The following is a 27,676-nucleotide window of genomic DNA, read 5'->3' as shown; positions in this document are numbered from 1 at the left end:
CCCAGGTCCTCTTGGCTTTCTAGCCAGTGTCTTCTCTATTATACTGTGTTCCATCAGGTGTGGTACCATTTAGCAAGATGCCAGGTATTGCTAAATGTGATTTAGATTATCTTTAGGAGGCTTTGTTGTTGGAGACCTAACAGTCTTCTAAAAGAAAAGAGCAGCCCTGACTAACTGACTAGTGCAACGGATCACAAGAGTGTGATCACCAGGGCATATAATGTCAGTAAATATAAGTGACTGTCTTTTGTTATAAAAGCAGAATTGAGAAGACAAGCTCTTGTCTGTCCCTCAAGATTCATAGGGACCTTGTCTTGGTAGTTATTGCTTTGTAGTAATCTTTTAAAAAGCTACAAAATGAAGTTATGGAATATGTTTCTCTACCAGGTTAAAAAGAAAAAAAAATAATTGATTTCTAGATATCAGAGTTTCCTTTATTTTGGGCAGTTATCAGAGGTATGCTGGAGTTAGCTCAAGCCACCACACAAGAGCTGTTAGATTTTCAGCTTGAGCCTTTTTCCCTTGAAAACAGCCAAACACTAAAAATTGGGGCTTGATTTATTGTTTTGTTGACAATAAAGTGATAGGGAAAAATGTTAATAATGCTGGTTAAACTTAAATGTTGTGCAAGCATTTTTAGAGGGCTGATTGTTAAATCTTTACCAGCACACTAATGAAGAGTATGATGTGAAGACATAAAAAAGACTACATGATCTCCCATCATGTGATCCTGTAAACTGAAATTTAGCTCTGCTTCCAAAAGTTCAAGCCTTCCAGAAACCATTGAGTAATCCATGCAATAAGCTACTTTCCTAATTAAGATTCATTACATAATTTCACTAAAAAAAAGAATTTAAAAGAATATTAAAACAAATGGAACAACGTGTTTGTTTTTCTAAACATAACAAGAAAAATAATCAACTATATAGAGTCAACATCTTCATTGTCAGGTTTTTTTTTCAAATGAAAAAGATAGCTGTATCCCTTTTCATATGATCATAGATTTAGAGCTGTAAGGGACCTTAGAGATCACTGAGTCTAAGCTTTTAATTTTACAGATAAGGAAACTGAGTTTCAGAAAGGTTAAGTGACTTGCCCAGAAGAATCACATAGCTAGGCAGTGTCTGAACCAGATCTTATGAATCCAAGACCAGCATTTCATTCTCTACTTCATGTTGCCTTCCCTTGATAGAAGAGAGATAAAGAACTCTCTGCTGAAGAATTAAAACATTTATTCCTTTAGAAATACAAGCCTTATGTGATTGTAACAGAATATAATAATTGTGCTATAAGAAATGACAAGCAGGATGATTTCAGAAAAACCTGGAAAGACTTACATGAACTGATGTGTAGTGAAGTGAACAGAACCAGGAGAATGTTGAACACAGTAACCATAATATTGTTTGATGAAGAACTGTGAATGACTTGACTATTCTCAGCAGTACAATGATCCAAAACAATCCCAAAGGACAAATGATAAAGCATACTATCTGCCTCCAGAGAAATAACTGATATTGTTTGAATACAGGCTGAAGCGTGCTATTTTTTACTTTCATTTTTTTCTTTTATTCAAGTCTTCTTGTACAAAATTACTAATGTGGAAATATTATGCATAATTGCACATGTATAACCTATATCTCATTGCTTACTGTCTCAGGGAGCGGGGAGGGGAGGGATAGAATTTGGAGCTCAAAACTTTAAATAAAAATGTTTTAAAAAAGAAAAAGAAAGAAACACAACCTCTACATTCTATTATCAGAATACATACTTTATTTAAGTTTATACTTTTAATTTTGGGATAATATATTTCCTGGATGTTTGGGTACCAAATTCCCAACCTAACAAGCAACGAAGGATGAAATTCTTACAATTGAAACTTGTGTCCTATAATTTTGAAGAGTTTTATTTTTCCCTAGAGCTGTCTGTTGATAATCCTGGCACAGCGCATGCCAGGTAGTAGCCACTCAATTAACTTTTGTTGATAGATTTAATTACTCACCCCTGTGGCTCTGACTTCTGGGAATTACTTGATATGCATTTATTTAAATTATTGGAACAGACATGAGAAACTCTATATGTTTCAACCAAGTGTATAAAAGCTGTTGATCTTCAGATATTTCACAACTTGGATATTCAAATGATCATACACCACTATTATTCAATTCAATAAGCATTTATTGCACCTACCAAACTCATAGTTCTGTACTGGTATTTATTATTAATTATATTTAACAATGAAAAGCAACAAGAGATAGCATGTCATAGCAGAGAAAGAGCTGGCCCTGAGCTGAGCAAGACCTGCATTCAAGTACTACCACTGATACGTAGTAATTGTGTGACTACAGGCAGCCATGGATAGAGCACTGGGCCTGGACTCAGGAAGACCTGAATTCAAACCTCAGATACTTACTAGCTGTGTGACCCTAGGCAAATCACTTAACTCTGTTTGCCTCAAGTTTCCTCATATGTAAAAAGATCTGGAGAAGAAATGGCAAACCATTCCAATATCTTTACCAAGAAAATCCCAAACGATGTCACGAAGAATAGGACATAATCGAAAAATGACTGAACATAGGCAAGTTACTTAAATTGTCAGTATCCCTAAGTCACTCTTTAAGTCAAGGGTAATTACCCTGGTTTGTGAACATTTTTCTGTATTTTGATCACCATATAGCAATATAATTAACTCCTTGGCAATCCCATGTACTTTATTTTATGCATTTAAAAACATTATTCCTAAGAAAGTGTCCATAGGCTTCACAAGCTTTCCAGAGATCTGCTCGGTGAGAGCTATAGACTTGTCAATATGCATCAAAGGAAGGAATTTCTACATTGGAATTTCCCTAATTCATAATCTCATAGAAGACCCCGAATTTGTACTTCTTTGTTATTAATTATATTTAGGTGTGATGAACAACATTCTAATTAATTTATTAATTTCTGTTAAATGGCAGGGAGACCAAGCCTGCTGGTTGGCCTCCCTGTCACAAGTCTCTCCCCACTTGAGTACAACTCCCACTCAGCTGTCAAAGAGATCATCTAAAAGCATAGCTCTGATCATGTCACATATTACATACACATACACACACGCAATAGATTCCAATGGTTCCCTATCACTGCTTGAATCAAATATTAAGTCCTCTGTTTACACCCTTAATAATCTGCTCCCTCTTCACCTTTCAAGCCTTCTTATACCTTATACCACTCCGTCATGTACCCTGAAATCTCATGACACTGGCCACCTTTCTGTTCCTCACACAAGACACTCCATCTCCTGATTGGGTATTGTCTCTGGCTGCTTCCTATGCATGGAATTGTCTCCCGCCGCAGTATCTTCTGGTTTCCCTGGATTCCTTCAAGACCCAGCTAAAACCCTATCTTCTACATAAAGCCTTTTCTGATCCCCCTTGATTCCAATGCCCTCCTTCTCCTGATTATCTCCAATTTATCCTATGTATACCTTTTTTTGTAAGCATAAGTGTTTGCATGTTGTCTTCACCATTAGACTGTGAGCTCCTTCAGATCAGAGACTGTTTTTCATCTTTTGTTGTATCCCTAGCACTTAGAAGGATATCTGGCATGTAATAGGCACTTAATAAATGTTTACCGACTGATTTTAACAGTTCTACCTAAAGTTTTAAAAAGTAGATTTTGCTCAATCTCCAAAGAGGGAATTTTTTAATTAATGACTGTTAACAAGCATTTAAGTTTGAAAAGGGATTTTTCCAAGGATAAATGGAGAGATGAGACAAGTACAGCTCATTTTGAAAGCACCACCAGATTTTTGGTACAACAAAGCAACAGCATGGCTCTGATTAATTTTATTCAGCTAACAGCACAATGCATGGCTTCAGGGAAGAACAGATTTTCATGTTCATCTTCGACAGAAAAAAAAAAGCCTAAACTAAGTATAACACACTTAATTTTTTTTAATTAGAGCCCAGATTTCAGTGCTCTAGAAGCCTGCCTTTGCATTAATGATGGGATAGAAGAATTAGTCATCCTGAATCCCCACATTTGAAGGAATAAATATCATATATTTTAAAGTATTGACAAGTAATGTTGCATGGCATGTTTTTATATTTAAACTAAAATTCATATTAAGAAAAATAGTTTATGGTGTACCCACCCCCAGCTGTCAAAGGTTTAAGTTTCCTAAATAAAAACTTCCTTTTCAAGCAGTGCCAAAAAAAAGTTGCATTCTGCCCAGCCAACTGCAGTGCTCCTTTTGAAGCTCATAACTAAAACATCACAGAACCTCAAGAGCTGGAAGACTCCTCACAGACCATCTGGTCAAACCTGTGAGTGAACAAGACTGCCCTCCCTACAAAAAGCATCCCAGCATGTGGTCATCCAGCCTTTGCTCGAAACTCTTCACTGAGAAACAGCCCACTACCTTCTGAGGCAGTCCATTCCACTTTGGGGACAGCTCTAATGGTCAGGAATTTTTTCTTTACAAAGGAGCTCATATTTACCATTTTACAACTTCCATCCTTAGTTTTTAATACTGTCCTCTGGGGCCAAACAAAACAAGTTTCTTCAACATGAAAGCCCTTCAAATACTTGGAGAAAGCTGCTCTGTCTGCTAGATCCCAGTCGTCTTTTCTATGGGCTAAAGATCCTGTACTTTGTTTCACTATTTAAAAACATCTATGTGGCTTGATCAACATATATCTGTCAATCACTGTCAATCAGAATGCACAATCAGGGGAAAATAAAACACGGACTTCTAAAGAGACATAAAGATTTCCAGAAAAAGTATCAATACACAAAGGTAAATAGTTTTTTTATACCTCCTTTTCACATGGACCTAAGAAGATTAAGACAAAATATGATCAAGTCCATCTCTTTTTTAAATGGAAAGAACAGAAGGAAAGGCTTAAAAGAAGACCAGACAAACAAGGCAGCTTTAAAAATTGATCATAACATATGCTTAAAAAGAAAAACAAATTATACATGAGCCCTAGACTTGCACGTACGATCTTTGATTTTTCTCTTCTACTTGTATTGTTGTCATCCTTTGTTCTCAAGGAAGACAAAAATGACATTGCTTGGTATAATATTAATTAAGTGGGGACCTTTTTTGCTGTTTTAGAATGCTAAACTAGTTAAGTGTTTTTGATTGAGTCTTACTAGGTGCAAAACCCTAATTACTAGGTGCTAAGCAGATGTGGGTGTGAAGCCCCCAGGGCCCTAAGGGGAGTTGCTAAGACCAGAGCCAATAGTAGGCGCTTAAGTTCTGGTTGCTCAGATGATGTTTGATGACATCCAAAGATTGTATAAAAAGAGAGAACAGAGCTATTTGCTTGAGGCTTTCACTCCTGGAGGAGTGTTGGCATGGGAATCTGGGCAGCTACTCTGAGAGCTTCCTGACTTGTCAACCCAGATGTTGATGGTTTCTTGGTAACTATGAATTGTGATTTGGTTTGTTTCTATTGTGTATATTTGTAATTTGTTTGTATTTGCTCTGAAGTTCAGGCTGCTGCCTTTTACTCCTGAACTAAGTGAGTTTATATGTATATGTTAGTTTAAAGTAAAATTTTTAACCCCTTAATGTTACTTTCCTTAGTAAACAGATCAAAAGAACCTGTGCTGGCAGTGTTCTTGTTGTTGGGCTTGTGTTGGTCTTTCATCCCCACAACAGCTGCTAGCTGAATTGTTGCAACACCTGGTTGGAGTCAAGGTGCAGTTTGTCCTACTATGGCAGATCAGACCAATACAAACTTGGAAGGCTTTACCATAGGCCAGGCACAAATAGTCCATAAGAACGTATGGAGTGGAGATATCTTTAAATTTGCACATCCCATGTTGCTTTTAAGTCACTCATAGAGTATAGAGCCTTTTTTGATATAGGCACACCATGCTGAGCAGTCCTTTGCCAGCATCTTCTATCTCACACAATTGATTCTGATATTCTTCAGAAAGACCTTGAGAGTGTCCTTGTATCTCTTCCTCTGGTCTCAGTGTGAATGCTTGCCTTGTGTGAGTTTTTCATAAAATAGTATTTTAAGCAAACATACATCTAGCATTCAAAAAACACAGCCAGCCAATTATAGTTGCGCTCTCTGCAGCAGAGTTTGAATGCTTGGCAGTTTAGTTCAAAAAACCTCCTCAGTATCCAGTACCTTATCTTGCCAGGTGATCTTCAGAATCTTCCTCAGATGATTCAAATGGAAGTGATTCAGTGTCCTGGGAAGCTACTGATATATACTGTCCATGTTTCACAAGCATACAAAAATGAGGTCAGCACAATGGCTCTCTAAACCTTCAGTTTGGTAGGCAGGCCAAAACTTCTTTCTCACACTTACCTTCAGAGCCTCCCAAATATTGAGCTATCTCTAGCAATGCATGCATCAACCTCATCTTCTATGTGTACATCCCTGGAAGTTATACTGCCAGAGTGAGTGAACTTAACCACTGTATTAAAATTTCTCCATTTGTTGTAACTGATGGTTCCATGTATGGATGATATGGTGCTGGCTGGTGGAGAACCTGTGTTTTCTTGGTGTTAGTTATTTGGACAAAATTAACACAATCAGTGGAAAATCAGTACATATTTTGTCGCATCTCAGCTTCAGAGACTGCACTGAGTGAACGATCATCTGAGAATAAAAAATCATGTACCAACTTTCCTTCCACTTGAGTCTTGACTTGTAGCCTTTTTGAGTTAAATAATTTTCCATCAGTTCAGTAGCTGACCTTGATGCCATTTTCATCCTCATTGAAGGCATCTGACATTGATGAAATCATTGTGTTAAAAGGCATGGGAACAAGCACACAGCCTTGCTTCACTCCATTGGTGACTAGGAAAGTGAAAGAACATCGTCCATTAGCCAGAACCCATGCAAGCATACCATCATGAAACTGACATGCAATACATACAATGAACTTCTCTAAGCAGCCAAATTTTGACATAATTTTCCACAAGCCCTCATAAGTAACAGAATCAAAGGTCTTGGATGAATGCTGTATACAAACCTACATTCTGCTCCTGGCATTTCTCCTGGAGTTAGTGGGCAGCAAACAACATATAAACTGTTCCTCAACACTTTCTGAAGCCGCACTGGCTCTCAGGTAAATGACTACCTTCCAGGTGAAGGATCAGCATATTAAGGAGGACTCCGGCAAGAATCTTATTAGCAATGGCTAACAGAGAGACCTCTCTGTGGTTGTCACAGGACAATCTGTTTTCTTTACCGATGGGCAATGGAGGCATCCTTGAATTCCCAGGGGACAACCTCCTCTTTATGTATAACCTGGAATATTTCAGTCAGCTCTTGTATGAGGAGTGGTCCCTCCGTCTTGCAAATCTCAGCTGGAATAGAATCAGCATGAGGCACTTTGCCACATGAGAGGAGCCCAACGGCATTCAAAACCTCCTCTTCAGTTGGAAATTCAGATAGAGTGGGACTGACTTCAGCATTGATTGATGACAGTCTGTTGAAAACACTATGGATGTGTTCAGCCTATCTCTCCAGGATCATGTCTTTATCACTAATCAATATGGCTCTATCACAATGAGTACTTGAGATGGACCATGGATTTTTGACCCATAAATAGCCTTCAGGGCATCATAAAAGCACTTTGGATTATTACTATCAGGGTAAAACTGAATTTCATCTGCCTTTTAATTGAGCCAAAAATCTTGCATCTCTCTAAACTTCACTGCTGGTAAACCCTGTGGATTTCTTGTTTTTCATTAAGCAGCTTCTGAATTTACCCATAATTTTCATCAAATCAGTCTTGATGTTTGCAAGTGTTCTAGCCCAGATGAGTAGATGCAGTGCCTTACACCAAATCTCTGAAAGCTGCCCAATCCTTTTCTGCTCTACTATTGCCAACTGTGTATCTTAGCTTTTGTTTCAAGTTAGCAACAAACTGTTTCCACTCAGAGAAGTACTCTAATCTGTTGACATTAAGTCTTCTGGTAGTCATTTTGCCTTAAAGCAGCTACTTTTTTAATGTGAATATTTAGCTTGAAAAGGATAAGTCTATGATTAGTCCAGCACTCTGTGCCACACATCACCTTCATCCCTCTCACATTCTGTCTATCTCTTCTCCTTACAATGACATAGTCTATTAAATGCCAATGTTTGCTGCAAGGGTACATCCATGAAGTTTTGTTGTGTTTAGGTAAACATAAAACAGTGTTGATGATTAAAAGGTCATGAGTCACACAAGTCTTCAGTAGCAAGTTACCATTGCTGGTGCTGTTTCTGACTCCATTCCTCCCAAAGACTCCCTCCCATGTCTTACAGTATGCACCTACTCTTGCATTAAAGTCATCCAGAATTATAAACTTGTTCTCTTTCTTTGACCTCATTAGGGTTCATCAAGGTGGGAGCATACATGCTTGTGATGGTGGCAAAATGCTTTCCTACAAGTGGCAGTTGCATTGACATGAGTCTGTTGTTTCTCCTTTTGGTAAGGCATACAAGCTTATTGACTGGATTTGTTTTGATTACAAAACCTACACAGCATTCCATTTCACTGCAGTCACTACAGAAAAAAACATGTATGCAGCTGTAACTTTGGTAAGCTAGACTTTATTTGCCAGCCTTATTTCACTTAGGGCTGCCATTTGGATGTGATGCCTACTGAGTTCTCTTTCAACAAGACCTTTATCTTTCAGATCTACTGTATTTTGTGTCTCCCATAAGCATGCACATATTCCATGTACCAATACTGAGTGGGATCGTCTTTACTAACTTTTTTATATCAGCTTTACATTTTTTTTGTCTTTTGACCACAGGGTCACAGTAAACAAGCTAGGCTTGGATGAAGCAGACGATTTTTTGGAGCAACTTTTCTAGCCCCCCTTACTCACACCAGGAGGTGAGCAATGTGGTTCTTCAAAAAAATGCTCAGAGACCCAGGGGGCTGCTGAATCCCACTGCCGCTTCAACTCAGTGAGATGACTCTATGGCCTGGGATGCCTGTTTTCAGGGTGGTGACTACATCTTCCAGTATATCTGCACCTGCTGCTTCATCACTTATCAGTCACCACAGAACTTTGTGATAGGTAAAAATGGTAAAATAGTATGGGTGGTGTCTTTTGATTCATACATAAATTTAAGTGAGGCAGAGTTGGGTGAAGTCATCAGCCCCATTCTCTCTTCCAGAGTCATCAGAATCCAGCGGAAAGACAAAAGTCAAAACAAGTGGGGATGGTTCAGCATGCAATAGATAACCATGGTGCCTTCAATGTCTAACCAAGCTCCAAGTGTTCCACAGTGCCAGCTTCCTCTTCTACTGTGTATCTGCAAATCCCCATTCTATTTAATGGTTGTTTAATGTAAAATTTTAAAAAATTAACAAAAAGAGATGTAGTCAAGGCATTAGTAATCTTCAATTTTACCTCAATATGGTCCTTCTGATTTGGAGGAGGAAGGAAATTAATTCACCTTCTTTCTCAATTCTCAACTGTAATCACTCTAAAGATAGTCTCTTCAGACCTTCATGATATTAAGCATTTGCTGTTGGGCATATTATGTGTACCTACAGGTCAATTGAAGTAAAATAGGGTTATGGTGTTTGTCCTTCCCACATAACAAGTTTGTTTGGGAAGATCATATTAAACAAGGTATAGAAAGAGCTATGTGAATTGTAAACTGCAACCCAAAAGTTAGTTATTAATATTTTAGTTTTAGAGAGGCAACAGGGGTGAAGTGGGAAGAGGACTAAACTGAGGATCAGGGGGTCTTAAAGTTATAGCTATGACACTTGTGGTTTGTATGACCCCATCAGACTGGTAAAAATGACAGATGATGGAAGTTCTACAGAAATAAGGACATTAATAAAATTTGGCAGAATGAAGAGAACATTATATGTGCACTAAGTGGTATAGCATGCAAATTCTTAAAGAAAATAGACAGCAAAACTATACTGATGTGGTACCTTGACTTTCCCCTCTCAGAACCAGATAAATCTAACCAAAAATACACAAGAAAGAAGTTAAAGAGATGAATAGAATTTCAGAAAAGTTAGCTATGATAAACTTCTGGAGAAAACTCAATGTGAATAAAAAGGAATATACCTTTTTCTTAGTTGTACGTGCAACCTACACAAAAATTGATCATGAAAGAAAACCACATGTATGAAAATACTTATAGCAGCTTTTTTGTGGTGGCAAAGAATTGGAAATAGAGGGAACGCTCATCAGTTGGGGAATGGCTGAACAAATTGCGGTATAAGATTGTGATGGAATACTACTGTGCTATAAAAAATGACAAGCAGGATGCTCTCAGAAAAACCTGGAAAAACTTATATGAACTGATGCAGAGTGTGGTGAGTAGAACTAGGAGAACACTACACAGTAACAGCAGTATTGTACAATGATCAGCAATGAATGACTTAGCTATTCTCAGCAACACATCCAAGATAATTCTGAAGGACTTATGATGAAAAATGCTATCCATCTCCAGAGAAAGAACTGATGCAGTCTGAATGCAGATGTGAAGAATATTATTTTTCACTTTATTTTTATGAAGTTTTTTGTCTGTGTTTTCTTTTACAACATAACTAACATGGAAAAGTGTGCTTTGTGTGACTGCACATGTATAACCTATACCCGATTCCTTGCCATCTCAAAGAGGGAACTAGGAAATTGATTTTTTTTAAAAAATTAATGTTAAAATTGTTTTTACATGAATTACAAAAAATAAAATTTTAAAAACAAAAACAAGAAATGACGTAGATTGTCTTGAAAACATTAAAAGACTACATAATTTCTAGGAAGAAAATCACATGTTAAATTTATTATTTACTTAAAAAGAAAAGCAAGCCCTGAATAACAGAATTTATAATTTAATGTATAATCCTCTCCTCTTCCACAGTACATATGGAAATGCTTGTTTTATTTGGTATTTGCTAAGTTCACAGCAAAAAATAGAAAAAAGCTCATTGAGACAAGAATAATTATTCAATGAAAATGCTGAGAATATATTGTATAGCATAATTGCAAAATTATAATAATAATTTAGAACTATACCTAATACCATACAGTATAAAAAGATAAAGTTACAAAAGGAATAATATATTATTTCATTTATGGAGAGGAAAGAAACATTATACCCATCAAACAAATGGAAGAAACTTTTGAATAAAAAGGACAAATTATGGAATATTAAGATAAAATCATTTTTATAATGAAAATTATTTACAAAACATTTGGAAAATGAGAGGCAGGCATCCTCAAAGTCTCCTTCAGCTCTAAAACTGATGAAGACTCTGATTATCAGATAAAAACTAAGTAAAATCTGTCAAATTTGGGAAAACAATAGAAAAGGTTAAAATTCAATGTTCATAGGTCTGCAAGGAAAATATACCCTATTCCATTGTTGACTGAACAAAATTGGTGCAAACCTATTGAAAAGCAATCTAGCAATATAAAATAAGCAACAAAAAGTTGAGCATATCCTTTGCTTTTGCAATCCCTCTCATAGAATATATTTTAGAAATATGATTATAAGGAAATAAAGCAATCATCTCCAAAAAGTATTCATACTGCTTTATTTGCAATACCAACCAAAAATGAATAAAAGGGAATGTCTGCATTTTCTTCTTCATATCCTGGACTTCTTTCTACCTTCTTCTCCTTAACAACTGCTTGACCAACCAGTATCAACCAAGTTTCTGTTTTTTGAAAACCTTGTTCATTTTCTGTCTGTACTTTTACAATGAATTTTTGTCTTCATATCAATATAAGCTGATTTTTATCGGATTCAGAGCAAATGTTTGCTCAGGGAAAAAATGGCAAAAACTTTAAAGGTACACAAACTTAAAAGAGTAGAAGGGAATGTAAAGTCAATAAATAGCTAGCATTTCTTTTTTTTAATTTCATACCATTTTCAGTCAAAATATATAGATTTTTATCATTTTATTGGGCATGAAATTCTCTTTTGTTTCCCTATTTATATTTATGAGAGTATTAATCTATAATGGAAAAACATTCAAAAACTACCAACACTCTCAAAAACTGTCATGCTTTCTAGCCTGTGGCACACTCTCATCCTATTCTGTGGCTGCCCATAACATGATTGTGACATTCTCTTTAAATTTTATTATTTAGATGTAACATGTTATCTGCATTCTTCCAGAGCAACCCAGTAAATGTAGAATTTCCCTCAAGCTCAATTTTCAGAAACTTGGATCTCATTTAACCCAGAGAAATTCACTAGCACCTTCAAAAAAATAATTATCAGTTGGAAAAAGTCAAAATCGACTGAGGGCTCACTATCTTCCTATGTGCTTGAATAAAGAGACTAATCAAAGAAAAGATGGATTCTGTGACCTCACAAAGTCACTATCCTACACATTTATTGACAGAGATATGCAGAAAGCAGAATGCCAACTCCAGGCTTAACAACAAAGGAGAGATACAAACATGGTGTTGTGATAAAGAAAAAAGACAGGTGATACCTAGCATGGAAGCAAATGAGTTTTGCATATTTTTCTATTTAGAAAGGCCTAGCAGATAAGAAGGAAATTATATAAAGGATAGAGGGGAAGATGGTAGTAGGCTCTAACAACCAATTGAGGATAAAAATTAAGCAATAAAGGGGGAAGAAGGGAGAGGCATGTGACAATGAGGTGACAAAAGGAGATGATTAGTCACATATTCCATTGCATGTTTCATACATGAAGCCTCACTTTGTGTTAATGGAGAGATTTTACCATATGCTTACAAAGTCTAGGACAACTGATCACAGTGGTTCCCTTTTGTTTTTCAGCCATCCTGAGCTATCCATTATATTATAGCAAACACTTGTTCAGAATGCGAAAAAGATCAGCTTACATTTATATGAAGACAAAACTTCATTTTAAAAGTACACAGAGAAAATGAACAAGATTTTAAATAGACAGAGACTTGATTGATACCAGTCGGCCAAGCAGCTATTTTTGAAGAGTAGGAGGGGAAGGAAAGGAAGCCATGGTATGAAGAATAGAAAGCAAACCTTCATCAGGTCCTAGTTGCTGTGCAGCAAGCAGTCATACAAGCATCCAGTTATATTCATCCAAATAACTCTTTGATCAAATTAGTTAGCCCAACAAGGTTTCAACCGCCAACAATTATATTTGTTTTGGGGTATCAGCTCCTTCCATTTTCAGTCAGCTCGTCACTAGCACACAACTGTACCTGTAAAATCCTCTCCTCTTCGCACAGTTCAAAAGATCCCAAGGTTTCCCTCATCCCTCAGGAATCTTACCTGCCATTAGCTTCCAGCCCCTCCTTCCAGCTAGCAAGAATTACACTTCTCATCAACTTCCTTGTTGATAAGAGGTTTCATGTGTAAAACATGTTCAAGATTGAGAGGAAATTTATTTTTACTTTTTTTAAGATCTGGTTATAGGCATTGTTAATTTAACTAAATAACATTTGAAGTTCAGTCTCATTAAACAATATTCATTTAACACTGAAATGTCCAATCTTTCCCCTGTACTTTGATTAGAAAAATTTTTATCCATCTGCTGATACTCAAAAGCTCACACTTGCTTCATATACTTAATAATGCTAATCATATGATATTTCTACTCTAAGTTTTGATCTTCCTGGCTCATGAAGGAAGTCTTTGGTTTCAAACTTCACAGTCAAGAAAAAAGTTGCCTTTGAAAGGACTATCTGAGGCGTAAATCCAGAATTCTGAAAAGCAGCATTTAATCATTTTTACAGAACATGTAAATGACCAGGAAAACCTCCTTCTTCGATTTTACCCAAATGACATTGCAATAACCAATTATAAAGTGAAAAGTTGAATCAACAAACTGATTGCTATATCTACACAAAGTTAAATTGACTGATTGTTGCATAAAATTGATTTCACCCCCACCTCTGAAGTTAACATATTGATTTTCCTTAAAATGGAATCCATAGAGAGGAAAATGGATGTGAGAGTCCACAATTAAGTAGTTTTTCATTAATCCATCTATACATAATGCAGACCCAAAAGTAGATCTTAAACCCATAAATATCTGGTATGGCTAGCTAAATAGCCTAAAATTATTTGATATATCATATAAATAATAGGATAGCCAATTATATCTTTCAAAGGAATAATGTATGCATTTCTCTAGGAAAGCAGAAGTATGCATTTGTAGACACACCCATTTTCTTTTCCCCATGAAATTTCATTTCCCATAAAATCTACCATGATGAACATGCTTCCCACAATCCACACCACTCCTATGTAACACCATTACATACAATTCTGAAACATAATGCCCAGTCGTTAGGGAGACTGGGTTAACATGTTTCACTAACTATAATGGTCAAATTAAAGAGAAAATTTCAACCTCTTTACTTCATTTATATACTCCAATAATTGAACCATTGAGAAAATGATTAGGGCAATAAAAATAAGCCATACCAAAATTTAAACACCAAATGAAAACCTCTCTAAAATTATAGCAATGGTGACATTACGTTGACCTTACTATGTTTAATGACGATAAGGTAGGAAAGAACATGCTCTTACTGAGGTCAGGTTGACATCCTTCACTGAATGATATACCATCAATCGCTATAGTTTCTTCTTCTTCATCAGTTGAAAACCTTTGGCCTTGAATAACAACCTGTTGTATAGCAAAAGAAGGCAAAGGAAGCATCAGTGTCTCACTATCTTGTATAAAATGAGTTATAAAGAGGAAACTGTTACATGAATGAAGGGAATATAAAATATATTTAGAAATAGATGTTAGCACATATCACATAAACTCCACTGGAGGGGGCCACCTAGGTGGTGTAGTGGATAGAGCACCAACCCTGGAATCTGGAGAACCTGAGTTCAAATCTGGCCTCAGACACTAACTGTGAGACCCTGGGCAAGTCACTTACCCATGATTGCCTCAAAAAAATAAAAATTAAAAAAAAACCACTACTGGAGGGAGGGAAATAGAAAATCCCATAAGTGTTTACTAAAAATCTACTGTAGTACCTTTGCCAAGGAAACTCTAAATGGTGTCACAAAGACACAACTGAAATGACCGAACAACAAAATGCTTATACCTAAGCTAATATCCATCTTGACGCTACATCTCTGTCTGTAAGAGACAGCCAGACTGGATACAAGCATGGCAGAACAGACTTGTCTGGCTATCTTCACAAACAATACCAATCGACTTTTGTCAGATCTCCTCTTAGTAGATGCTTCACTCTAGTTAAGCTAACCTAAATACAACTCCTCCTCTAAGTAGAGCCTGTAGTTTAGCTAGCCTTCTAAGCTAGATCACACACTGGACTTGGAATTAGGAAGATATAACTAAATACATGACTTAAATTTAATGGTGGCACTTACATCAAACTCTCTTATGAGTAAATTGAACTTCCAAGAAGTTCTTCCCACAAGTAATTAATAGCACCTACCTCACTAGGTTGTTGTCTGAAATGAAATAATATTTGTAAAAGCGCTTTGCAGATCTATAAGTTTTATATAAATGTTAGTAATATACCACTGTTGCTAGCATCGGTGTTGTTATTGTTGTTTTTAAGCTAACCATTCTGCATGAGCCAGCCACATGCTAGGATTGGCTCAGTTTAATTTGATTTAATAAACACTGATTAAGCACCTACTGTGTATAAAACACTGCCCTAAAGATTTTTTTAAAAGTCCCTGACTCAAAAACTTATAGTCCACTGTTGGAACACGTAAGCAGGCAGGTAAGTGCAAGAAAACTTAGCAGAGGGAGAGCACTAATAAGTAGCCTGCTGAATTTCTTTGCGTAGGTCCCTGAGCTTAGCGGCCAACAGAAGCTAAGGATTCTGGAAGAGAAGGTGAGAAGACAGTACATTCTAGGCATAAAGGACAGACTGCATACAAATATGGAGGCAGGAGATGGGATGGCAATATCAGGGAAAAGAAGTTAAGTCAGTTTGGCTGAAAGATAACATACATTATAATGCTAAATAACTTTTAAAACTCAGGCTTGGACCAGATTGTGCAAAACTTTCAGTAGTGGTCTCTAAAGTCTTTATTTCAACTTAGGGACCATAGGGAGCCAATGAAGATTTTTGAACAAGGAAGTAATATCAGATATTTGGCTGAGGAGATTATTTTGGCAGCTATGCAGAAGATGATTAGGAAAAAGATGAGACTAGAATCAGAGAAACCAATTTTGGAAGTTATTATAATAATCCAGGTAAGAGGTAATGAGGGCCTAAACTATGGTCATGTTTTTGTGAGGTAGATGGGAGAGATACTGTAAAAGCAGATATGACAGGATATGCAATTGACTGGATATGATGAAGGGAGGGGAGAGAAACAGAGGACAGGAAGAGGGAAGAATCAAAAAAATATTCCTTGGTAATTAGAAAGACAGTGTTAGGCTTAACAGGAGCAAGAAAGTTCAAAAGAAGGTGACTTTGGGAGGAAATATAATGTACATTTAATTGAGTTTAAGGAGCTTATGAGAGTCATAGAGAGTACTTGTCCAGCAGGTGCTTGGTGATGCTAGTCTTGACTTCAGGAGAAAATATAGAATTAAGAGGTTTTTTGGTTTTTTTTTAATATAGACATGATCATTGAGCCCATGAGAACTGCTGATGTCACCAACAGAGGGAGTATAGAGTAAAGAGTAGAAGAGAGTTCCAAATAGATCCTTGAGAGACTCCTAGACTTAGGGGATGGAGAAAGAATCAGAACCAGTAAAAGAGTAAGCAGGAGGAGAATTCTGAAAGAACAGCATCATGGAAACAAAGGGGAGGCAGGGCTAGTAATATGCCAATAGCCCCTCTTGATGGAAGATGAAAATGTGCTCACCCAGGGGTGATCAGAAATGCAGTGTCTGCTGAGGCTAGCTAGGCTTCGGTGATTATGAAAAGATGAAACACTACAAGAAGAAGTCTTTACATGATGTCCCAGCATAAAGCATCTGAGATAATGGATGAATGAAAAATCATTTATTAAATACTTACCCTGTGCTAGATACGGCTAAAATGCTAGGAGTATGAAAAGAAAAAGTGAGGCAGTCCCTGCTCTCATTAGCATCTACTTTGCAATAAGTAGAGATAATACATATAAGAAATAGGAGTACAGAGAATGATGGTTTGGTGGGTCACAAAGATGATGAACTGATACATATGGTAGTCAATGGACATGTCCTTTCTAAAAGCAATGGCATTACTAATTTTGTTATGAAGCCTACAACAAGGGTGTTATAGAGGAGAAAGACAGGTTATATAGGTGTCAGGGCAAATGGCAGGATGGCACGAATGGATAGTCTGGATAATACGAAGTAAAACATAGTCCAGGCTTGGCTGGATCAAGCAAAATATAGTGGACTAGGCAAATCTGCATTTAATCAAGAAGGCTTAGCCCCAAGATAGCAATTGGAAACACGTGTAGATTAAGTTTTCCAAGAACTAGACTATACTCACTGGATTTGGAATGAGAGGACCTGAGTTCGAACCTTAGCTTTGCTCCGTACTATACAGTGTAATCTTGGGCAATTCGCTGAACTTCTCTTGGTCTCAGTTTTCTTTTATGCACACTTTGGGCCACTATTCTGCCTCCACAGGTGATCTTATCAACCTGCAAATATAGAATTTTTAGGTCTGATCTCTCTACTCAACTCCAGATTAGCATCAACAAGCACCTAAAGGACATCTTTACCTACATTTACTATAAGCTCCTCAAACTCACTATGTCTAAAATTGAACTCGTTATATTCCCTCCTAAACTCATCATTCTTTTTCAAAATTTCCTTGAATGGTCTTCCTAACTCTTGACTGTTCACCTTCCTTTGATCCATCTTGGAGTTCATTTTAATTGCTGGTCTCAATATCACTGAATCTGTCTTGTTCTACTCCTAAACTCTAACATATTTTTAGGCTTGTCTTAAAACTTCTGTTTTTCTGCAGACAATACTGATGTCTGCCCATGACACCTTGTCTAAAGCCACAGTGTAGTGTTTGATTTTTTTTACCGTTAGACACTGATACATATGTATGTACATATATAGATGTAAAATCATTCTATACATAACTCTATGTATCAGTTTTTTCTCTGAATGCAGATAGTGTCTTCCTTCATGGGGCCTTCGTAGTTAATTTGGGTATTCACAATAGCCAAAATGACTCAGGATTTGATTGTTAAAGTGGCTAAAAAAAAAGAGTATCTAGGCTGTTTGATTTATTGCACATGCAAAGACCTAGCACAGGTCAGTACCAAAAGAAATAACCCTGGCCTTATTAAACTAAGTGAATCAGAATGGAATTATTCAACCAACTACCTGAATCAGCTGAATATAATCCTTTGATAATATTTGGGCATTTGCTACAGTGACCAATGCAAATCGATGTGTTACTCATGCTACAGAGCCACTCGTGGTGTGGTTAAGTGATGGCTGAATTCACGGTCCACCCCACATGATGACTTGGCAAAACAGTCAGTACAGTTTACCCTAGTGATCTTAACAATCACTGAGCCAAAGCAAAGCTAGCTATATATTAAAAGAGATCTGCACTTCCAAGCACAATCTGCTTTTTCTATTCTGCTATGTATATGGAAACTCACAATTTGGTGTTTTCTCAATTGAAAATAAAAAATCAAAACCCACCAATGGTCCGTAGTGGTTAGTTTTGCAATGCAATAATCCACTGGTTTATGCTTAGTCATCCAGAGTAAGCCATTTCAAACTAAACCAGCTGTTCCCTGACATGCTTTTCAAAACCCAATAGACTGAGAACTAAACAACAAATTACCCAGAAACTCACAAATATATGCTTTATAAGAAAATCCCTGTTCTGTTGACAATGGACAGAACAATTATATGACTAATAAAAAGGAAACAACCATGTTGGAGAAGAACTGAAAAATATGATGATTCTGGCAGAACTGTTTTTATAACAATTTTAACAAATGGGACTCAAGTTGCTGCATGAATAGTGCTATAGGAGAAGAATGCAAAAGCCCTTCTCTCCAGATTAAAATTTTTATGCTCCTTGAAGGATTTTCCAAGCAGTTATGCTTTATTTTTTCCTGAACTAAGAGTAAAGCTCTCTTTCTTAGAGAATTCAAGCATCCTCTGGGCTTTTAGGACCATCTATAATGATGACTTTAAAATCTGAGGCATATTGAAAGGAATAGGCAGTCGAGCAGGGAGAGACAGTGGAGCTGAGAGGGATGAATGGAAGGATAAGGTTTTTTTTGTGTCTTTAATAGAATGAAATCTCTTCATATTTAATATTTCTAAAAGGAAATCCCACATTATATCCAAAAACTGGTTCTCTATTCTGATTTCCCCTTTTCTGTCAAATTAACCATAAGTCTCCCAGTCATCTAGGCACAAAATCTCAGATGCCTCTATCTTCTTCACTCCTATGTCCAATTAATTAGTCATTCATTTCTCTTAATGCTTTCTGCCTCTCAAATCCTTTCCTTCCTTATTCCCTTCCTTCCTACCTGTCAAATGGTAGTTGAGACAGTTCACACCTGGGATAACATAGAAGTTGACTAGTTGTGTGTCTTAAACCATGGGTCTCAGTAACAAAAAATATGGCAACAGTAAAAGATTTCTGAACACGCAACAACCAAAAATTAATTAAAAATCAAATGTGGGGGGCAGATAGGTGGCACAGTGAGTAGAGCACCGGCCTTGGAGTCAAGAGGACCTGAGTTCAAATGTGGCCTTGGACACTTGACACACTTACTGGCTGTGTGACCTTGGGCAAGTCACTTAGTCCCAATTGCCCTGCCTTCCCCCCTCCCACCCAAAAAAATCAAACGTAATGAATCCAAGGTGTTTCTGGCAGTACTTGCCCATAGTGCACCAGGCAACTTCACTAGTACTAGTTCTGAAAAAAAAAAAAAGTATGTGCACTTCGCACTGCACACACCCTTAGTGAACACAATGCTAGAAAATGCTGCTAAAACACAAAAAGGGGTCCTGAGTGGAAAAAGTTTAAGAAGCCCTGAACTAGATGATTTCCCTACAAAGTCATTCTGTACCCCACTACTAGATCAATATTCCCAAAAACTTCTCTTACCATGTCATTCCCTTAACCCCAAATCCTCAATAACTCCCTAGTGCCTGTATGAAAATACTCAAAGGATTTAGCTTAATATTTAAGAAACATTTTAATTGTGTTATCTCCCCAAGTCACATTATAAACTGCTAGAGATCAAGGACAGTGTCTTTTACCTTTTTGTATACCTAACAATATCAACACAGTGTTACTGAAGTGTTATCAAAGGTACTTAATTTTTTTTAATTCAATTGAAAGACAAATCAAGTCAGTAAAGGAAGAGAGAATCTTTGTTTGTTAGAACCAAAGGGATTTTCAGAATACATTTAGTCCGTTTAGTTACATTTAGTCCATTTAGGCACATTTGAGAAAATTACGGCCCAGATCAGCTAAAATTTTCTTGCCCAAGATCCATGTAACAAAATTGTCTTGATTAGGATTATTCGTACATTAATTTCTCATCAGAAAATTGGTTGCAGGAAGATGATATTAGGGATGTCAGTTCTTTTAAGTGAAATGGGGTAAGGCAAGTATAATGGGGAAATGAATGTGCAGAAGGCCTCAGGTGACAGATCTAAGATGCTCTGTGTGAGAGTCAGACCACCATGACACAAATAATATTTGTTTTTCCATCTTCATGAAAAATTAAAAAAGTACCCAAGCCAACAGATAGTACCTGGGAGTTTTTATTCTGACACTATAACTCTTGACTTGTGCTTTTTTCTAATATCTCTATGGATCAATCATGTTCTTTGCAAATAAAATATTACAAAGAAACTTCTTATATTAAGAAGCATTTTTAAGAAATGCCAGCTAGATAATAGCAAATCAATACATTCTTTCAATACCTCTTTAAAATTCAGACATCAATTCTGCTTACTTTGCTTAACAGTTGAAATATTTCACCTATGAAATCATATTCAGCAATTTATCTAATAAAGAATATTAATTTTTCTCCACTAAAGCAATGCATTCACTAAAAATAATCTATAGCCCTGCCTCCAGATGTGATACACTTTGACTTTGGAGTCGGATTTCTGCTTTGTGCTTCATATAATTTATTTTTAGCCTCGTTGATTTTACTTCAGGACAATAGTAAAATCAAGTATTTATGGCTAAAATTTAACATATGTATATGTAAGCATATGTATGCATGTACATTTAGAGAAACAGAAAGGGGAAGATGGAGGGGGTGAGGGAGGGATTGCCCTCATCTGTTAATACCCAGACGATATCAATTGACCCAGTGAAGAAGAGATTTTACAGAGTTTGTCTTTTATTTTGGTCAATGTCTGTAAACAGTTAAAGTACAGTTCCTAGGCTGTTCCCTCAATACCTAGCATATGATATGTGATTAATATATAATCTTGAGCTAATATAATGGAAAAGGCATTTCTTTAAATTATAATAAGCAATTACTTCTCAATAAAAACTTTCTCAAATATAAGACTCTAGAATAACAAAAGGAATCAATCATATTGAAATGCTGTCATCAATTTTTTTAAATGAAGTTTATAGACACCACCACCCCCAATTAAGAATATGTGCTCTAAAAGAAAAGGTGCCTCTCTTAATTATTTGGGCATCATTCCCAAAACAAGTCTAAGTACTGGACATCTGTCCATCCTTGAAACCATCCTTGGTTCCTTTCAAAAAGTGTTCAGTTGCTCTTTCTACATGAAATCTTTTTTGATCCTCTTTGCCCCCTGCCACCAGCTACTAGTGCCCCTCCATAAATTTATCTTGTACTTATTGTATATAGTTTTACATGCCTATGTAGAAGTAAATTTTTCTCTTCCATCAATATGTAATCCCCATTGAGAATACGAACTACTTCATTTTTCATTTTTTGGCATCCCCAATGCCTGGTACTTTGCCTGACATATAGTAGGCACTTTTAATAAATGCTTAATTTATTTTAAAAAGGGAGAAGAAGACTCTTGAAGTTGTAGTCCCAGTTTGACATGTTCTTGCCTTAATCTGACCACTGATCAACTCCATCCTTGGACACCCCAAAGGGAAGGCAAGGGACCTTCCACTTCTCCACTTCAACCTGCCAAAGGGTACCTGAACAAAGGGACCAGAACCACCAGATGAGATGTCTCAGAGCCACAGACCATTACCTTCCCCAGCCACAACCCTGTTGCCCCATTTATCCAGTTCCCACTACGTACTAAATGCCCATTGGCCCTGCCATTGCCTCCAAAGGTCCTTACCATATGCCCTACTGTTTTCCTTTTATAACCTAAGTATCACTTGGCATTTCCTTGGTCTGCCAAGAACTGAGCCTTCTTTTATGTGTTGTTTACCCCAATTATAGTGTGAGCTCCTTGAGAACAGTGGCTGTATATGTATTTGTGTGTATGTTTGTATTTCCATGTCTATTTGTAGTGTTTGGCACATAATAAGCACTGAATAAAATGCATTCCCATTCCATTTCATATGATGCTGTAGAGATGGAGGACATGGAAAGAGAAAGAGCAGGCAGATTTTTTTCTCCAAGTCTGTGATATTCCAGAGCCTGGGCTGGAACAGAAGTCTTTCTTTTGAAGATTTCTAAAAATTAAAGGGCTGAAAACATCAGAAGTCCAGGTGGAGAGGGAGTCGGGGAGGACTGAGTGGTCTGCAGTCTTGGAAATTAACGAGGTGGAAGGTAATACAAGGGGACGTTTGGATCATTGAATTCCTGCAAGCAGGCTCCCTTGAAAACTTTTCAGGAGCAACATCCTTTAAATTGGGCAAGCCTGTGTTACCAGTCCAGCATAGGCCTGCAGCAGGCCATCCAAACAAAGGAAACAAACATCTGCTTACTTGCCAACAGGCTACAGCTATGGCATACCTGCAGCCTGGAAGATTTGTGTAGCTAAAGGGCCCCCAGGGAGTCATAGGCCTCCTGCTTTTTAAAAAGCCTCGAAGGTGGAAGAACCGTTTTCACATCAGCAAATAAAGTATTGAGGGAGGCAAAGATTAATATATATGCATCTGCTTTCCTTAAGCCACCACAGCATTTTAAAGCACTCCAGTGAACTGCCCTGCTATCTCAGCTCCGGAGGACTGACACTTGAGATGGCATATTTTGGAGTTCAGCCCAGTGAGATATTTTTAGCCACTATACACATTTAATCACTGTCTTATGTTTGCATTTTGTAGCCACTCTTCATGCAGGAAGTGCTACCAAAGGGTAAAAAGAAGAAGCTTTAAAAGGTAGATTTTTTTTATCTATACCCCCCCCAATGATTCAGGTCTGCTGATAGACCAAAACTGTGTGTGTGTGTGAGTGTGTGTGTGTGCATGTATGTATAAGTGTGAGAGAGACAGAGACAGAGAGACAGAGACAGGGAGAGAGACAGAGACAGAGAGAGACAGAGAGAAGAGAGACAGAGACAGACAGGACAAATACTCGTGGGATTAGTGAGTGAGTGTCCCCATCATTCCTGGGAAGTGTCCCTGATTTTTTGGTACACTGAAGAGTAAGAAAAAAGCTAGAGAAAAAAATGAGTGTCTGTGCTGAGTCCTGGGATAAAAATATAAAATTTCCTCTACAACATCATGGACTTCACTCAAAGGTTTTAGTGAAGGGGAGCTCTCTCCATTTCAAGGCAGAACATTTTCCTTTTGGAAAGCTCTATCAGGAACTGTTTCTTTACATCAAGGCAGATAGGTGGCACAGTGGATAGTGCACTGGGAGTAGAGTCAGTGAGACCTTAGTTCAAATCTATCCTGAGACAATTCCTGGCAGTGTTGCCCTGGACGAGTCTCTTCATTTCCATCAACCTTGGTCTCTTCAACTGTAAAATGGAGATCATGATAGCACTTACCTGTCAAGGTTGTTATGAGGATTAAATGAGATAATATTTTTAAAGCACTTAGCACAGGGGGCTTAATAAACTAGAAGACGTTTAATAAATGCTTATTCCCTTCTTCCTTCTTTACATGTAGTTTAGATCTGCCTCCTTAAAATGTCTTCCCATATCTTCTAGTTCTGTCCTCCAGGTACAAGCAGAAAAAGTTAATCTCTCTTCTATGTGATAACTCTTTAAATACTTGATGACAGCTGTTTTCTCTCTCTCTCTCTCTCTCCCTCCCTTCCTCCCTCTCTCTCTCTCTCTCACACACACACACACACACACACACACACCCCTCTGGCACAGGTTGGACTCCTTCTAATTGAGATTCTGGGAGGCCCAGCTTCTACATAATTATCCTGCCTTGTACATTTGTACATGTCTGTGTTCATATAAATTTCCCAATCCATTTCCCTCTTCCAGAACAAAGGAACTAGAGCAGAGATTCAGTTCCAGGTCTCCTGCTAGCTAATTTGTTGTGCCAGATGTTACTGATTACATTATCTCACACTAGTTTACAGTTTCCTAGTCCACAAAGGGCTAACCCATGCACTATCACATTTGATCACGAGTTGTGATAGCATCACAAAGAAGATCACAACCAAAGAGGATATATTAGACTTAGCATGGTGGCCCATGGCTGTAAGTCCAACTACTAAGAAGGCTGAGATTGATCAATCTCTTGAGCTTGAGACTTCTGAACTGCAGTTGACTTAGCTGAATTGTTCGGCATTAGTATGCTAAGCCCCATGGGCAGAAGGCCACTGGGCTGCCTAAGGAAAAGCCAACTGGCCAAGGTAAGAAACTGAGCGGGTCAAAGCTCCCATGCCAATCAGCAGTGGGGTGGAATCCATGAGTACCCCTGTACTTCTAGGCTGAGTGAGATAGGCCCAGTTAAAAAAATTTAAAGACTATATTAGAAAATCTAATAATGGTCAAGTATAAGCTCCCTACTATTGTAGACTACAGTCTCCTTGAAGGCAGGAACCACATCTTGTATGCTTTTATCTTCCCTAAAACCTAGACTGTGATCATCATTATCATAGCAACTGATATCTATATAATGCTTTCTGGTTTAAAATATACTTTACATACATTCTTTCATTTTGTCACAGCCACATGTAAGGTAGAACATATAGGTGCTACTCTCTCCATTTTTAAACTAGGAACCTGAGGCTTAAGGCGCCTAAGTGCTTTACCCAAGATCACACAACCAGTAAGCAACAGAGACCACACTTGAAGCTGAGTATTTTAATTCCCGGACCATTCTCTACAGCTTCCAGGTGCTTAATACATGTGAGTTGGTGATGTCATTCATCATGAGTGGTATTCATCGATGATAAGAAATGATTAATTTCAGCAGAGCTGCTTGGTTGCCGCAGGCCCACAAACCAGCTTTAAAGAATGAGCACTTCAGTAGCTAAGTAAAATACCATGGGCTTCTGTTCTGATCTTCACATTTTTGCCTGGCTGCCCCAAGTGTTAAAATATGTAATACTTTTCCTGAACTTCTCATTGTAAACATTTGATGATGGTTTCCACAATATTTGGGTTTTATAGTGATGCATAGATCAATTTGTCCTTTATGGGCTATATTGGCTTAATTCTCAAAATGATTCTGAAAATGTGTCTTGTTTCCTATTTGGGATAGTCAATGGAATAAATGGAATATTTATTAGAGTTAAATTCTCTGCAGCTGAAATTAGTATTTGTGGCAAATACTCTCTTTCCTCCCACTTTCTCAATGTCAATCTCTCTCCACAAAGCACAGGGAAGAGTAAAGTCAAAAAAGGACATTATCATTTGGGAGAAAAGGGAATAATAAGAAAAAACCTTATTAGCATCTAACATTTGTATATCACTTTAAGATTTATGAAATATTTTATATATTTTTCTCATTTGAGCCTCACAAAAGCCTTGTAAGGTGGTGGTGGTGGTACTTGTTGTTACTAAAAAAAGGTTAAGTGGCCTGTCCAAGCTCACATCACTATTAAGTGTGCCTGAGACAGGATTAGAACTTAGGTCATCCTGCCTGTGTTGGATTTAGATTAAAAACTCTGTTTACCATGGCACCAAAAAGGGGGAATAATAATATTAATAGACATATTTCACTTCAAGGTTAATGGAGCATTTTCCCTACAATGCACAGATAGAGTCAAATTACAGTTCTCATGATATAAATGAGGAAATTGAGGTTTAATGACTTGTCTCAAAAGCAGCATTAGGATAGGGGGTAGAGAGCCTGCTCCCTTCAAGCAGATATGGGTTCAAGTCCTGTCTCTGACAAATACTAGTTGTATAACGGAGATTGAGTCATTTAATCTCTCTTTGCTCCCAGGCTATTCTCAAGGGTTATGACTTGCAAAATAAACAAACACTAATCTACCTTGGTAGACTGGGATTAATCATTAGGAGTTACCTATGGCAACTAAATCACAGATCTATCAGATAAAAACAGTGACTTGAGAGATGTCTGAGCTGGCGGCTGGTATTCCAAACGGGCCCTTCTGACTTCAAGATGAGTGCTTTCTCTACCATGCTATGTGGTAAAATGTGTGAGAAAAGACAAGTCAATAAAACAGGTTCAGGAAGCAGAAGTTAACATATTAAGATAAAAAATCACAGAATCATGCATTTAGAGCTGGAAGAGACATTTGAGGACAGAGTTTAATGAACTCATTTTCATAATGAGAAAACTGAGACCCACAAAAAGTAAAGAGATTTGACCAAGGCCACACATATTAAGTGGTTAAAACTAGATTTAAACTGGTCTTTTCTTCAGATCAGCACTCCTTCTATGGAAGCAAGTATGGTGACCTGTTTAGAATAACATGACCAGTAAGTCTCTAAGACAGGTTTAGAACCCAACTCTTCCCGACTCCAAGGCAAGTTAAATATTATAAAATATTTTGAACTCTTTGAAGGCAGTGATATTTCTCTAGATCATCTCTGTGTCCCACACAGTATATCATACATCACATTACATGAATGAATGAAAAAAAGCAAGAGTTCAGTATTTACTATTTGATAAGCACTGTGATAAGCACTGGGGATACATAAATAATAACAGTAATAACCAATATTTATATTTAAACTCTTAAAGCATTTTATGTATTTAAACTAAAAATAGCCACTCGAGTGATACATTTTAATGGCACAAATATTCAGCATTAAGACATTTAACAAATACTGAGTATCTACCATATAATTCTTATTTTAGGACTGGAAAGCTGGGACTAGCATGAGCTCCCTGCCAAATCGCTACAAAAACCTATAAATAATGGCTCCGAACCAATTCTAGAACTGCAGAACCCACAAAACAGCAGAGGGAAGCAGGGACCCAGCCCAGGACAGCCTGGATGGTCTCTGGGTGAGGTCTATCCCACACGGAGCTGGGAGCTGGAAGCTGGGAGCTGGGAGCAGAGCAGAGCCCAGCATGAGCGGCTGGGACCAACCAGACCAGGAGCCGGGCAGAGTGGGCCCTAGCACCCTGAATCAGTGAGCTGCAGCAGTTACCAGACATCTCAATCCACAAACACCAAAGAAAGCAGAGAAAGTTAGTGGGAAAAGCTTCGGAAGTGGAAGGAGTTAACAGTTCGGCCACCACCCCTGGGGCAGCGGAGATGGGGCAGCTACAGCTGCTGTTGCTTCTGGCCCCAGGCCCACCCGGTGGGAGGAACTAAGTGGCAGATCAGAGCAGGAGTGCACAGCCTGCTGAAGATCTAAGCCCAGTCCAGGTTGGGGGTTCTTGGGGAAGGAGGAGTGCTGGTGTAGCAGAGCTGGCGCATCCCCCCCAAACGTGGAACATAGACCTTTTTAGTCTACAAGCAGTCATACCCCGCTGAAAAACTCAAGGGTCAAGTTAGTTGGT

General features: G+C 37.6%; 1 protein-coding gene across 1 annotated transcript in view; it reads right to left on the bottom strand.

Moving 5' to 3' along the window:
• MALRD1 (MAM and LDL receptor class A domain containing 1) overlaps positions 1 to 27,676 on the bottom strand; it is a gene marked incomplete at its 5' end in the record, with an annotated part of 881,642 nt that overhangs the window by 822,936 nt on the left and 31,030 nt on the right. The window contains one exon of the mRNA XM_036760519.1: positions 14,475 to 14,571. Within this exon, the coding sequence (XP_036616414.1) occupies positions 14,475 to 14,571 (97 nt within the window). The remainder of the gene's footprint in view (positions 1 to 14,474; positions 14,572 to 27,676) is intronic.

Source organism: Trichosurus vulpecula, chromosome 5 (genome assembly GCF_011100635.1).
Source record: "Trichosurus vulpecula isolate mTriVul1 chromosome 5, mTriVul1.pri, whole genome shotgun sequence".
NCBI lineage: Eukaryota > Metazoa > Chordata > Mammalia > Diprotodontia > Phalangeridae > Trichosurus > Trichosurus vulpecula.
Note: the sequence above shows the minus strand (reverse complement) of the source record. Positions and strands in the feature narration are given on the sequence as shown.